Source organism: Coregonus clupeaformis, unplaced genomic scaffold (genome assembly GCF_020615455.1).
Source record: "Coregonus clupeaformis isolate EN_2021a unplaced genomic scaffold, ASM2061545v1 scaf0341, whole genome shotgun sequence".
Classification (NCBI taxonomy): Eukaryota; Metazoa; Chordata; class Actinopteri; order Salmoniformes; family Salmonidae; genus Coregonus; species Coregonus clupeaformis.
Genome location: NW_025533796.1, coordinates 254,896 through 270,484, shown reverse-complemented (window position 1 = coordinate 270,484; position 15,589 = coordinate 254,896). Strand labels below are relative to the sequence as shown.

Here is a 15,589-nt window from a genome sequence, read left to right as displayed (position 1 = left end):
ACTCATTCCATGGAGGGCCTAGTGGCTACTGGCTTTTGTTTTTTCCTTTCGATTAAGACCTAGACAACCAGGTGAGGGGAGTTCCTTACTAATTAGTGACCTGAATTCATCAATCAAGACCAAGGTAGGTATCACGTTTCAGGAGAAGACCCAGATGCAGACAGTGTCGAAGTAACACAAGTTTATTACGAAAACAGGGGACAGGCAAACAGATCAAGGGCAGGCAGAGGTCAGTAATCCAGATCAGAGTCCAAAAGGTACAGAACGGCAGGCAGTCTCAGGGTCAGGACAGGCAGAGGTCAATAATCCAGAATGGTGTGACAAGGTACAGAACGGCAGGCAGGCTCAAGGTCAGGGCAGGCAGAATGGTCAAAACCTGGAAAACTAGAAAACAGGAACTTGAGAAAGACAGGAGCAAGGGGAAAACTGCTGGTAGGCTTGACGAAACAAAACGAACTGGCAACAGACAAACAGAGAACACAGGTATAAATACACTGGGGATAATGGGGAAGATGGGCGACACCTGGAGGGGGATGGAGACAATCACAAAGACAGTTGAAACAGATCAGGGTGTGACAGTAGGAGTGAACCCACAGACACTCGGCCCTCCGTGGTATGAGTTTGACACATCATCTAGATAGACTTAGCCACTATCATACACTCGTTAAAAATAAACAATATCATCTTCTCTTTCAGAATCATGAGTACCAACTACATGAGCACCGGCAGGATTCTGCTGAAAGATGACAAACTCGTCTCCAACAATGGAGAATTCACAGCTATCTTTCAGGTACAATATAGTTAGTGAATCACCTCAATTTAATTTACATAAACCTTACATACAGTTGAAGTCTGAAGTTTACATACACCTTAGCCAAATACATTTAAACTCAGTTTTTCATAATTCCTGACATTTAATCCCAGTAAAATATCGTTGTCGTAGGTCAGTTAGGATCACCACTTTATTTTAAGAATGTGAAATGTCAGAATAATAGTAGAGAGAATGATTTATTTCAGCTTTTATTTCTTTCATCACATTCCCAGTTGGTCAGAAGTTTACATACACTCAATTAGTATTTGGTATCATTGCCTTTAAATTGTTTAACTTGGGTCAAACGTTTTGGGTAGCCTTCCACAAGCTTCCCACAATAAGTTGGGTGAATTATGGCCCATTCCTCCTGACAGAGCTGGTGTAACTGAGTCAGGTTTGTAGGCTTCCTTGCTCGCACACGCTTTTTCAGTTCTGCTCATGAATTTTCTATAGGATTGAGGTCAGGGCTTTGTGATGGCCACTCCAATACCTTGACTTTGTTGTCCTTAAGCCATTTTGACACAACTTTGGAAGTATGCTTGGGGTCATCGTCCATTTGGAAGACCCATTTGCGACCAAGCTTTAACTTCCTGACTGATGTCTTGAGATGTTGCTTCAATATATCCACATAATTTTCCTTCCTCATGATGCCATCTATTTTGTGAAGTGCACCAGTCCCTCCTGCATCAACGCACCTCCACAGCATGATGCCGCCACCCCGTGCTTCACAGTTGGGATGGTGTTCTTCGGCTTGCAAGCGTTCCCATTTTTCCTCCAAACATAACGATGGTCATTATGGCCAAACAGTTCTATTTTTGTTTCATCAGACCAGAGGACATTTCTCCAAAAAGTACGATCTTTGTCCCATGTGCAGTTGCAAACCGTAGTCTGGCTTTTTTATGGCGGTTTTGGAGCAGTGGCTTCTTCCTTGCTGAGCGGCCTTTCAGGTTATGTCGATATAGGACTCGTTTTACTGTGGATATAGATACTTTTGTACCTGTTTCCTCCAGCATCTTCACAAGGTCCTTTGCTGTTGTTCTGGGATTGATTTGCACTTTTCGCACCAAAGTACGTTCATCTCTAGGAGACAGAACGCGTCTCCTTCCTGAGTTGTATGACGGCTGCGTGGTCCCATGGTGTTTATACTTGCGTACTATTGTTTGTACAGATGAACGTGGTACCTTCAGGCATTTGGATATTGCTCCCAAGGATGAACCAGACTTGTGGAGGTCTACAAAACATTTTCTGAGGTCTTGGCTGATTTATTTTGATTTTCCCATGATGTCAAGCAAAGAGGCACTGAGTTTGAAGGTAGGCTTTGAAATACATCCACAGGTACACCTCCAATTTACTCAAATTATGTCAATTAGCCTATCAGAAGCTTCTAAAGCCATGACATTTTCTGGAATTTTCCAAGCTGTTTAAAGGCACAGACAACTTAGTGTATGTACACTTCTGACCCACTGGAATTGTGAAACATTGAATTATAAGTGAAATAATCTGTCTGTAAACAATTGTTGGAAAAATTACTTGTGTCATGCACAAAGTAGATGTCCTAACTGACTTGCCAAAACTATAGATTGTTAACAAGAAATGTGTGGAGTGGTTGAAAAACTAGTTTTAATGACTCCAACCTAAGTGTATGTAAACTACCGACTTCAACTGTATCTTGTCGGGAACTTCTTTTGACTTTAAAAAGTGTGTTTTGCTGACAGATACATCAGTTGGTTTTGGTGTACACTTGGTGCTAATATGATTGAAAAATAATTGGGGAAATGTTCTTTTTTAAATGAATAATTTCAAAGTGGATTTAACGTTGCCTTACTACACCATCCCAGGTTTAAAATGGAGTATGGGGAGCTCTGCCTAGAACCCTTACACAGGTTCTAACAATCCAGGGCCCGGGTTCCCTATAGCGACGGAACTTCGGCTTAGCAGTGTTTTAATGTTGCATTTTTCCTACAAAGGCCAAATGTAACATGCGTTTCCCAAAACATCACGCAGAGAGAACGGTCGCTAAGTGCGTTGTTGGAGCGCGTGTCGATATGGATAGAATCGAAGGAAAGGGAGCGCTGCTCTCGTATCATCTTTCTCCATTCAAATCTATTTTGATATCTGAGTGAGAATGACTAACAAAATCAATGGGGTGCCCCCTGGAGATCAGGGCCCTGGGCATGTGTCCTGTGTCAGTATTCGGCCATGATTACTACATTTTAGTCATTTAACAGACGCTCTTATCCAGAGCGACTTACCGGAGCAATTAGGGTTAAGTGCCTTGCTCAAGGGCACATCGACAGATTTTTCACCTAGTCGGCTTGGGGATTAGAACCAGCGACCTTTCGGTTACTGGCACAACGCTCTTAACCACTAAGCTACCTGCCCCCAAGCATACTTCCAAAGTTGTGGCAAAATGGCTTAAGGACAACAAAGTCAAGGTATTGGAGTGGCCATAACAAAGCCCTGACCTCGATCCTATAGAAAATTTGTGGGCAGAACTGAAAAAGCGTGTGCGAGCAAGGAGGCCTACAAACCTGACTCAGTTACACCAGCTCTGTCAGGAGGAATGGGCCAAAATTCACCCAACTTATTGTATAAAGCTTGTGGAAGGCTACCCGAAACGTTTGACCCAAGTTAAACAATTTAAAGGCAATGCTACCAAATACTAATTGAGTGTATGTCAACTTCTGACCCACTGGGAATGTGATGAAAGAAATAAAAGCTGAAATAAATCATTCTCTCTACTATTATTCTGACATTTCACATTCTTAAAATAAAGTGGTGATCCTAACTGACCTAAGACAACGATATTTTACTAGGATTAAATGTCAGGAATTGTGAAAAACTGAGTTTAAATTTATTTGGCTAAGGTGTATGTAAACTTCCGACTTCAACTGTATAAAGGGCTAAAACAAGGGATGATCAAGGTTTTTTTCTTGATCATGTGGCCTGACCCCAGGTGTCCTCACACCTGATATTTATCAACCTAATCAGCCAATGAAAGGAGTTAAGAAATTAGACTACCTTCACTGGGTTACACAACAGCATGCAAGGAAAATAGTGCCAAGGGCTTTGTCAACCATATTACATGGACACAGACAGAGGATCAAGGTAATGCAGTACTACAGAGACATCCAGAACATAGGTCACCTGTCTAACATGTTTTTATGCTCATTTTCTCTTGGCAGGGAGATGGCAACTTTGTGGTCTATGATAAATGTGGGCCTATCTGGGCTTCACACTCTAACCACGCCAAAGCTCAGGAGCTTATCCTCCAAGAGGATGGCAACCTGGTCCTCTACACTTCACAGGGTACGGCCATTTGGTCCAGTAAGACCAACTGTTGCAACAATTCTGTTGCAAGTCACCTCACCCTCACTGACCAAGGTGCCCTGATCCTCTACAGGAACCGAAAGGTGGTCTGGTCGTCTAAATAGGCCGAAAAGTGGTCTGGTCCTCCCTGGTGCTGATGCTGAGTAATATCATCGCCATACCTGTCTATGTCTACCTCTAAAATCTGTATTCAAAAGCCTTTAGAAGCTCTCTTACCCTTTCATTTGGTCAAATAAACAAGACATTGACTCGTAAAATGGTTTGTGTTGTAATTCTGTGCATTGTGACTGTGCTGATTCTCTCTGTGTTCAATAGACATCACCACTACCTTTTCAACATGGAGATTATAGTTTATTATGAGACCTCAGCCTGTTTTTCATATACATTTGTATTATGAAAGAGACATGTACACTATGATGCATCACAACAGAATCATTTATGGAGGGATACACACATATACATAGATTATAATGTTGCAGTTAAATGTGTGAGCGTGTGTTTGTCCGTGAGTGAGTGTCTGTATCAGTGTGTGTATTGATTGTCCATGATTATGGGTTTGTCAGTGGGAGGGTGTGGGCCCATGTGTGATGTTACAGGAAGGCACACAGTCTCTCCAATACAGAAGGGTTTCTGTTGCTGAGGAAGATCAGTTCTTTCTTCCCTTCTTCTGTCTGACCTGATGGAGAGAGAGAGAGATGGAGAGAGAGAGATGGGGAGAGAGAGAGAGAGAGAGAGAGAGAGAGAGAGAGAGAGAGAGATGGAGAGAGAGAGATGGGGAGAGAGAGAGAGACGAGGCTCTCAGAAATCAGTTCAAAATGTCATAATCTAAACCAACACAAACTGTGCCAGTGGTGAAAGTGAACAGCTCTTACTATGTGGGTGTTGTAGCCAGTGGCTGTCCAGGTAGTAGAGGTAACAGCTCTCAAACTCCTTCTCACTGTAGTTGGAGACTGGCACTGGGACAAACGGATCCATGCTGTCAAAGCCCTCCTGTAGGGGGAACACAGAGAAGATGAAGATATACGTTTTTATAGCTTAATTTATACTGTATGTTGCTTTAGACTGGACATACAATAACATGATGTATGTAAACCCGTCAGAAGAGTCTTGTCCAAAAACATCTAGATCATTCCGTTAGTCCCTTCCCTTAGCCCTAATAGCCCTGATCTAAAGACACCAAAGGGCTGGAGGTTGTTTTTGGACTGGATATACAACAATATTAATCAGGATGTAATCATGACCCCTGACCTCTCCCAGCAGCTCCTGGGGCAGGTAGGCAGAGCTTGGAGCGTAGAGAGACCCTGTCTGAGACAGAGTGGCGATGACCGCCCCTCCACACTGAGGAGAGAGAGAGAGAGAGAGAGAGAGATATAGGGGTGGTGGTGTAAATCACAATAAAATATTGAAAGAGGTAATTTTCTAATTTCAATTAGACATAGAGGATAACAACTCCATGCAGTTCTCACCCAGTCATTGTTGGTAATCTTCCTCAGGTTATGAACCAATGTCAACTCCTCTGGAGGAGAGACAGAGAGAGAGAGAGAGAGCTCAAAGTGACAGAGGATGAAATGGAGGGGAGACAGAGAGGTAAGTCTGGTAAGCAAACTTTACAATGAAATTATAAAGACCCCGAAATGGAAGAAAAAGAAGAACCACAGTGATAGGTGAAGAATGACTGACTATATATATATATATATATATACCCCCTGCATAAACTGTCAAAAACCGTCTCAGCGATGCTCATTTGCATGCTCGTCGTCCTCACCAGGGTGTTGACCTGACTGCAGTTCTGCGTCTAAACCGCCTTCAGTGGGCAAATGCTCACCTTCAATGGCCCCTGGCACGCTGGAGAAGTGTGCTCTTCACGGATGAATCCCGGTTTCAACTGTACCGGGCAGATGGCAGATTATATGGCGTCGTGTGGGCAAGCGGTTTGCTGATGTTATGGTAATAAATTATGTATCATTAAGGCAAAATGTTGGGAAATGTCAAAGGTAAAATATAGTAAACATGATTAACATTTTGTAATCCAGATGCATGCTCAAATACGGAATATAGCCAATACAGTGTGTAAACATGCATTAATGTATGTATGTGTATTGTTTTTAAGAAAGGGTCTGCCACCAATATAATGAGATTAGGGAAGAGGCCTCATATGGAAAAGCGCCCATGGCCTTTTGGAGTAAACCACATGTGACATCTGGACGTTGAAAGATAAGGGTAGAGTGGCACTAAAATAAGTTAATAATTTGCCATAAGGGGAGTGACTGTATATGCTATATAACATGATTATGCATTTGTGTGTGTATAAAAGGGATCTCTAAGCCAAAGGAAGACAGCCGTTCCATGGAGCTGCTCGGCTTTCGTTATTAGATAATACAAGTCAAATTTTTGGATTCACAGGCTCCAGTCTCTTGAGAAATATCTTTAAATTGACTACTTTTGAGTCAAATATTTCTACGACAATGTCAACGTTGTGAACAGAGGTGGCGGTGGGGTTATGGTTTTTCAACAGAATCGGCTGAATGAATACACCCCTGATCACACGCAAACAATGTTCACTTTCATAGCCACGTAAAAACAGCATGATCACTTTGCTCGTTGTATATATAATTCCTTCTTGTAACTATCTACGCGCTCTCCTCCTCTCACCTTTTCCCTTCGCTTGTGGACTTCAGTGCACAACACATCAGCTGTTTGTGACCAGACAAAAAAAACGTTCCAAGTCAAACCTTCGTATCATGACCGCTAACGCTACACACAGCCTACATCGTTGTCAAGTAATAGTCAACATAGATACTAGAACTAACTCGTTAGTATACCCGCTACAATCATGCAGTACAGTGTACAGTAAAAAGCAGTTTAGCAGTTACACCGGCGGGGCCCGGTGGCATTAAATTAATACAACCAAAAGCTTACCTTGACTTGGAAGACTTCCAGTGTTTGATAGTCATAGCCAGCTAGCTAACATAACATCCCTCTCTGTTTGAGCCGAGTGTTTGAGTAGGCTAGCTAGCTGCATTGCTAGCTAAGTGAAAGTGAAAGTAAAAAATAATATATATATATATACAGTGGGGAAAACAAGTATTTGATACACTGCCGATTTTGCAGGTTTTCCTATTTACAAAGCATGTAGAGGTCTGTAATTTTTATCATAGGTACACTTCAACTGTGAGAGACGGAATCTTAAACAAAAATCCAGAAAATCACATTGTATGATTTTTAAGTAATTAATTTGCATTTTATTGCATGACATAAGTATTTGATACATCAGAAAAGCAGAACTTAATATTTGGTACAGAAACCTTTGTTTGCAATTACAGAGATCATACGTTTCCTGTAGGTCTTGACCAGGTTTGCACACACTGCAGCAGGGATTTTGGCCCACTCCTCCATACAGACCTTCTCCAGATCCTTCAGGTTTCGGGGGCTGTCGCTGGGCAATACGGACTTTCAGCTCCTTCCAAAGATTTTCTATTGGGTTCAGGTCTGGAGACTGGCTAGGCCACTCCAGGACCTTGAGATGCTTCTTAAGGAGCCACTCCTTAGTTGCCCTGGCTGTGTGTTTCGGGTCGTTGTCATGCTGGAAGACCCAGCCACGACCCATCTTCAATGCTCTTACTGAGGGAAGGAGGTTGTTGGCCAAGATCTCGCGATACATGGCCCCATCCATCCTCCCTTCAATACGATGCAGTCGTCCTGTCCCCTTTGCAGAAAAGCATCCCCAAAGAATGGTGTTTCCACCTCCATGCTTCACAGTTGGGATGGTGTTCTTGGGGTTGTACTCATCCTTCTTCTTCCTCCAAACACGGCGAGTGGAGTTTAGACCAAAAAGCTCTATTTTTGTCTCATCAGACCACATGACCTTCTCCCATTCCTCCTCTGGATCATCCAGATGGTCATTGGCAAACTTCAGACAGGCCTGGACATGCAGGATTTTAATCCATGACGGCGTAGTGTGTTACTAATGGTTTTCTTTGAGACTGTGGTCCCAGCTCTCTTCAGGTCATTGACCAGGTCCTGCCGTGTAGTTCTGGGCTGATCCCTCACCTTCCTCATGATCATTGATGCCCCACGAGGTGAGATCTTGCATGGAGCCCCAGACCAAGGGTGATTGACCGTCATCTTGAACTTCTTCCATTTTCTAATAATTGCGCCAACAGTTGTTGCCTTCTCACCAAGCTGCTTGCCTATTGTCCTGTAGCCCATCCCAGCCTTGTGCAGGTCTACAATTTTATCCCTGATGTCTTACACAGCTCTCTGGTCTTGGCCATTGTGGAGAGGTTGGAGTCTGTTTGATTGAGTGTGTGGACAGGTGTCTTTTATACAGGTAACGAGTTCAAACAGGTGCAGTTAATACAGGTAATGAGTGGAGAACAGGAGGGCTTCTTAAAGAAAAACTAACAGGTCTGTGAGAACCGGAATTCTTACTGGTTGGTAGGTGATCAAATACTTATGTCATGGAATAAAATGCAAATTAATTACTTAAAAATCATACAATGTGATTTTCTGGATTTTTGTTTTAGATTCCGTCTCTCACAGTTGAAGTGTACCTATGATAAAAAATTACAGACCTCTACATGCTTTGTAAGTAGGAAAACCTGCAAAATCGGCAGTGTATCAAATACTTGTTCTCCCCACTGTATAGCTCTCTCTCTCCCTCCTTAATTTTGGAATAAATTAATTTGTTAAAAACTGTTCAACTATTGTCTTTCTCTCTCTTTGAGTCAACTACTCACCACATTCTATGCACTGCAGTGCTAGCTAGCTGTAGCTTTCCATACTAGATTAATTCTCTGATCTTTTGACTGGGTGAACAACATGTCAGTTCATGTTGCAAGAGCTCTGATAGATTGGAGGATGTCCTCCGGAAGTTGTCATAATTCCTGTAAGTATATGGAAGGGGGTGAGAACCATGAGCCTCTTAGGTTTTGTTTTGAAGTCAATGTACCCAGAGGAGGACAGAAGCCATCTGTCCTCTGGCTACACCATGGTGCTACCTTACAGAGTGCTGCTGAGGCTACTGTAGACCTTCATTGCAAAACAGTGTGCTTTAATAAATTATTTGGTGACATGTGTATATATTTAGTATAGTTGTATCTAAAAATTATAACTTTTTTAATGTTTCAATATTTGTATTTTTATGAAACTTCATTGAGGAGGATGGTCCTCGCCTTCCTGCTCTAAGGAGCCTCTACTGGTCCACATGTACCGCTGCCTCAACTTGATCTGAATCAACACAAGGACTGACACACTAGTCAAACATACAGGACGCCTCAAGTTTACTTACATATCTTACTTAAATTGTCTTATGTTAGGATTAGGGGAGGGTAAGCTGATCCTAGGTCTGTTCCAATAGGAAATATCTACTAAATATCTGAGGGGGAGGAGCTACCTTGGAGAGGAAGTGTTCATTGGTGGTTCTGAAGTTTGTGTAAAGGCACAAAGGTACATTGAGGTGTGATCAGGTGTATTAGGTAGGGTAGGATACAGAGTAGGTAGCGCAGGGTGGGCTTGCTGTAGTCGGCTCTCTTCAGGTGAGATATCAGCTCCAGAGCAGGCTGCCTCACCATCACATAGCCCTCGCTAAACGTCTTCACCTGGACACGGGTACAGACAGTCATACTGTAACATACACACCAACTCATTTTGGACACGGACAGGTTTAGGTGTGTATACTGTATGATACCTGACCTAGTATTTAAAGTCCAGGTTTAGGTGTGTATACTGTATGATACCTGACATAGTATTTAGTCCAGGTTTAGGTGTGTATACTGTATGATACCTGACATAATATTTAGTCCAGGTTTAGGTGTGTATACTGTATGATACCTGACAGTATTTAGTCCAGGTTTAGGTGTGTATACTGTATGATACCTGACATAGTATTTAGTCCAGGTTTAGGTGTGTATACTGTATGATACCTGACATAATATTTAGTCCAGGTTTAGGTGTGTATACTGTATGATACCTGACATAGTATTTAGTCCAGGTTTAGGTGTGTATACTGTATGATACCTGACATTATTTAGTCCAGGTTTAGGTGTGTATACTGTATGATACCTGACATAGTATTTAGTCCAGGTTTAGGTGTGTATACTGTATGATACCTGACATAGTATTTAGTCCAGGTTTAGGTGTGTATACTATATGATACCTGACATAGTATTTAGACCAGGTTTAGGTGTGTATACTGTATGATACCTGACATAGTATTTAGTCCAGGTTTAGGTGTGATACCTGACATAATATTTAGTCCAGGTTTAGGTGTGTATACTGTATGATACCTGACATAGTATTTAGTCCAGGTTTAGGTGTGTATACTGTATGATACCTGACATAGTATTTAGTCCAGGTTTAGGTGTGTATACTGTATGATACCTGACATAGTATTTAGTCCAGGTTTAGGTGTGTATACTGTATGATACCTGACATAGTATTTAGTCCAGGTTTAGGTGTGTATACTGTATGATACCTGACATAGTATTTAGTCCAGGTTTAGGTGTGTATACTGTATGATACCTGACATAGTATTTAGCCCAGGTTTAGGTGTGTATACTGTATGATACCTGACATAGTATTTAGTCCAGGTTTAGGTGTGTATACTGTATGATACCTGACATAGTATTTAGTCCAGGTTTAGGTGTGTATACTGTTTGTTACCTGACATAGTATTTAGCCCAGGTTTAGGTGTGTATACTGTATGTTACCCAGTGGTGGAAAAAGTACCCAGTTGTCATACTTAAATAAAAGTAAAGATACCTTAATAGAAAATGACTCAAGTAAAAGTAAAACAAAATCCTACTTGAGTAAAAGTCTAAAAGTATTTGGTTTTAAATATACTTAATATCAAAAGTATAAGTATAAATAATTTCAAATTCCTTATATTAAGCAAACCAGATGGCACCATTTTCTAGTTTTTTAAATTTACGGATAGCCAGGGGCACGCTCCAACACTCAGACATAATTTACAAACAAAGCTTGTGTTTTGTGAGTCCGCTAGGTAAGAGGCAGCAGAGATGACCAGAGATGTTCTCTTTATAAGTGTGTGAATTAAACAATTTCCCTGTCCTGCTAAGCATTCAAAATGTAATGAGTACTTTTGGGTGTCAGGAAAAATGTATGGAGTAAAAAGTACATATAATTGTCTTTAGGAATGTAGTGAAGTAAAAGTAAAAGTAGTCCGAAATATAAATAGTAAAGTAAAGTACAGATTACTACTTAAGTAGTACTTTCAAGTATTTTACTTAAGCACTTTACACCACTGATGTTACCTGACTTAGTATTTAGCCCAGGTCTTGTGCTCCTTGCTCCTTGCTCCCAGGCTGGCCCTTCAGAGAGCCCTTGCCAGTGAGTGCCCTGTTGGTCTTCATCCATGCGGGGGCACTCCAGGCACTGGCCAGCAGAGACAGGGGGCGGGGCGGGGCGACAGGAAGTGGCGGACCAACAACAGGAAGTGGCGTTGTGGGTACATACATTTAAGATCATATCAATTAAAGGAGAGAGACATGAAAAGAAAGAGAGAAGGAGAGATTGAGAGATAAACAGAGACTATCTAAGCCACCTTCATGTTAGTGTCCTCTGGCGCTAAGGTAAAGTTGTCCAGGTTGTAGCGTCCAGGTGAATCGGCGTAGGTGTAGAGATGTAGTCACTGCTGACCATAGGCACACGCACCATGCTGTACCCAATACCTGGGATACACAACAACAGCATTATACACACACAACTTTTATTGTGTTCACCCTTTATTTTACCAGGTTTGTCCCATTGAAATGAAATGTCTTACTCAAGTGAGATAGGCAGGTCAATTTATGGTCATTCTAGTAATTATGATTATAGCTATGGCCCTTACTGACCCCCTAACCCCCTGACCTCTCACCCTGAGCAGAGAAGTACTCTGGGTGAAGAAAAATGTAACCCTGTATCAGTGGTTAGGGGAAACTTCTACCTGCTACACAGAGAAACTTTCAGTGTTGCGTTGCTCTTCTGTGGTCTGTCTTGCTACACAGCACTATGAAACTACTAATGTTGGGGAGTAGTTCCACTATATGTAATTAGGTATGATTGCTGAAAGCAAGAACAACTTTAGAAATCCAACATACTTATTATTTTCTTTCGTCCGCCACCTGTAGCACCAAAACCGTAAATCTATCAACACAAAAGCAGCTTTTTCACACTACAAAACATTTGCATAAGTCCTAATGCATTTCAATGACCATAGACTTGAATGGTAAAAATTCTGGTCGTAACTAGTCTTCAACCGTTGAAACACCATTCAAACTTTAAAATGTGCTGTCTGAAATAGTGTGCTCATATACAGCTTTTTATAATTTTTTAACTATAGCCATTTAAAATGTGCATAAACATATGCATATAAGCTCTATAGGTTTCAATTGGAAATATTTGGATTCGCCACTGTTCTTGAACCGTTTATGCTACAAATAAGAAACCCACTTTGAAATGTGCACACTGACTTAAATTACATTGCTTGTTCAAAGCTTTTAGCTATGTATGCTTTTTGAACTATAACCTTTTTACATTTGCATAAAAGCTCTATAGACTTTAATAGTACATTTGGATCCGCCACTGCTCTTGAAACTATTATGCTACATAACAACACACCAACGTTAAAATGTGCAGAATTATTTACAATTGATTGCTTGACAAAAAACATTTGATACTGATTATACTTTTTCAACTATAACCATTTTGAATTTGCATAAACGCTCCATACAGTACTGTAGGCATATTGTAGGCTACAATGGGATATATTTTACATAATTTCTACCAGCATGTCACCTGTGCAACTTGAGGCAAAAAAACTCGACATCACTTTTACTCCACACACAAAGCTCTCCGTCGACCTCCATTTGGTAAATCTGACCATAACTCTATCCATCTGATTCCTGCCATTGACGCACTCAATACAGTCCGATAAAGCGGGTGCTAAGCTACAGGACTGTTTCGCTAGCACAGACTGGAATATGTTCCGGGATTCATCTGATGGCATTGAGGAGTTTACCACATCAGTCACAGGCTTCATTAATAAGTGCATCGACGACATTGTCCCCACAGTGACAGTACGTACATATCCCAACCAGAAGCCATGGAATACAGGCAACATCCACACTAAAGGCTAGAGCTGCCGCTTTCAAGGAGCGGGACACTAATCCGGACACTTATAAGAAATCCCTCTATGCGCTCCGACAAACCCTCAAACAGGAAAAGCGTCAATACAGGACCAAGATCGAATCCTACTACACCGTCGGATGTGGCAGGGCTTGCAAACTATCACAGATTACAAAGGGAAACCTAGCCACGAGCGGTCCAGTAACGCGAGCCAACCAGATCATCTAAATACCTTCTATTCTCGCTTTGAGGCTAGCAACACTGAACCATGCATGAGAGCACCAGCTGTTCCGGATGACTGTGTGATCACGCTCTCCGTAGCCGATGTGAGTAAGACCTTTACACAGGTTAACATTCATAAGGCCGCATGGCCAGACGGATTACCAGGAACTGTACTCAGAGCATGCGCTGAACACCTGGCAAGTGTCTTCACTGACATTTTTAACCTCTCCCTGACCCAGTCTGTAATACCTACATGTTTTAAGCAGACCACCATAGTCCCTGTGCCCAAGAACACAAAGGTCACCTGTCTAAATGACAATCACCACGTAGCACTCACATCTGTAGCCATGAAATGCTTTGAAAGGCCTGGAGCCACTTCAATACACATACCACCCCAACAGATCCACAGATTAGGCAGTCTCTATATTTCACTCCACACTGCCCTTTACCATCTGGACAAAAGGGACACCTACGTGAGAATGCTGATCGTTGTCTACAGCTCAGCGTTCACTAAGCTAAGGACCGGGCCACCCCCCAGGTGGTGAGGGTAGGCAACAACACATCCGCCACACTGACCCTCAACACAGGGGCCCCTCAGGGATTCGTGCTTAGTGGCCGAGCACGACACCAACACAATCATTAAGTTTGCCAACGACACGATGGTGGTAGGCCTGATCACCGACAACGATGAGACCTACTACAGGGAGGAGGTCAGAGACCTGGCAGTGTGGTGCCAGGACAACAACCTCTCTCTCAACGTCAGCAAGACAATTGAGCTGATCGTGGACTACAGGAAACGGAGGGCCGAGCACGCGCCCATCTACATCGACGGGCTGTAGTGGAGGACGTCGAGAGCTTTAAGTCCCTCTGTGTCCACATCACTAAGAAATTATCATGGTGCACACACACCAACAGTCATGAAGAGGGCACGACAACACCTCTTTCCCTTCAGGCGGCTGAAAATATTCAGCATGGGCCCTCAGATCCTCAAAAAGTTATACAGCTGCACCATTGAGAGCATCTTGACTGGCTGCATCACCTCTTGGTATGCCAACTGCTTGTCATCTGACGGCAAGGTGCTACAGAGGGTAGTGCGTATGACCCAGTACATCACTGGTGCCAAGCTCCCTGCCATCCAGGACCTCTATACCAGGCGGTGTCAGAGGAAGGCCCTAACAATTGTCAAAGACTCCAGCCACCCAAGTTATAGACTGTTCTCTCTGCTACCGCACGGTAATAGGTACCGATGCACCAAGTCTGGAACCAACAGGACCCTGAACAGCTTCTACCCCCAAGCCATAAAACTGCAAAATAATCAGTTAACAATAGCTATCTGCATTTGGCCTTTTTGCACAGAATCTTTTGGCTCATTACATATGCTGCTGTTACTGTTTATTATCTATCCTGTTGCCTAGTCACTTTATCCCTACCTATATGTACAGTGAGGGAAAAAAGTATTTGATCCCCTGCTGATTTTGTACGTTTGCCCACTGACAAAGAAATGATCAGTCTATAATTTTAATGGTAGGTTTATTTGAACAGTGAGAGACAGAATAACAACAAAAAAATCCAGAAGAACGCATGTCAAAAATGTTATAAATTGATTTGCATTTTAATGAGGGAAATAAGTATTTGACCCCCCTGCAAAAATTGACTTAGTACTTGGTGGCAAAACCCTTGTTGGCAATCACAGAGGTCAGACGTTTCTTGTAGTTGGCCACCAAGTTTGCACACATCTCAGGAGGGATTTTGTCCCACTCCTCTTTGCAGATCTTCTCCAAGTCATTAAGGTTTTGAGGCTGACGTTTGGCAACTCGAACCTTCAGCTCCCTCCACAGATTTTCTATGGGATTAAGGTCTGGAGACTGGCTAGGCCACTCCAGGACCTTAATGTGCTTCTTCTTGAGCCAGTCCTTTGTTGCCTTGACCATGTGTTTTGGGTCATTGTCATTCTGGAATACCCATCCACGACCCATTGTCAATGCCCTGGCTGAGGGAAGGAGGTTCTCACCCAAGATTTGACGGTACATGGCGCCGTCCGTCATCCCTTTGATGCGGTGAAGTTGTCTTGTCCCCTTAGCAGAAAAACACCCCCAA

The 15,589-nt window shown here is 42.5% G+C and overlaps 2 protein-coding genes across 2 annotated transcripts; one reads left to right on the top strand and one right to left on the bottom strand.

Annotated features, from left to right (window-relative positions):
- Window positions 1–700: 700 nt before the first annotated feature.
- Window positions 701–4,358, top strand: LOC121543174 (lectin-like). Its single transcript, XM_041852878.1, has 3 exons — window positions 701–790; window positions 3,997–4,120; window positions 4,215–4,358. Exons 1-3 carry the CDS (start codon window positions 701–703, stop codon window positions 4,286–4,288), a joined length of 288 nt encoding a protein of 95 aa, XP_041708812.1. The 3' UTR covers window positions 4,289–4,358.
- A 125-nt stretch (window positions 4,359–4,483) lies between these two features.
- On the bottom strand, window positions 4,484–7,095 carry LOC123484509 (28S ribosomal protein S29, mitochondrial-like). The gene is made up of 5 exons (XM_045214938.1): window positions 7,061–7,095; window positions 5,608–5,734; window positions 5,390–5,479; window positions 5,014–5,131; window positions 4,484–4,817 (listed from the first exon to the last, which is right to left on the bottom strand). The coding sequence occupies exons 1-5, from the start codon at window positions 7,093–7,095 to the stop codon at window positions 4,732–4,734; spliced, it is 456 nt and encodes a 151-aa protein (XP_045070873.1). The 3' UTR covers window positions 4,484–4,731.
- Between the last annotated feature and the right edge of the window lie 8,494 nt (window positions 7,096–15,589).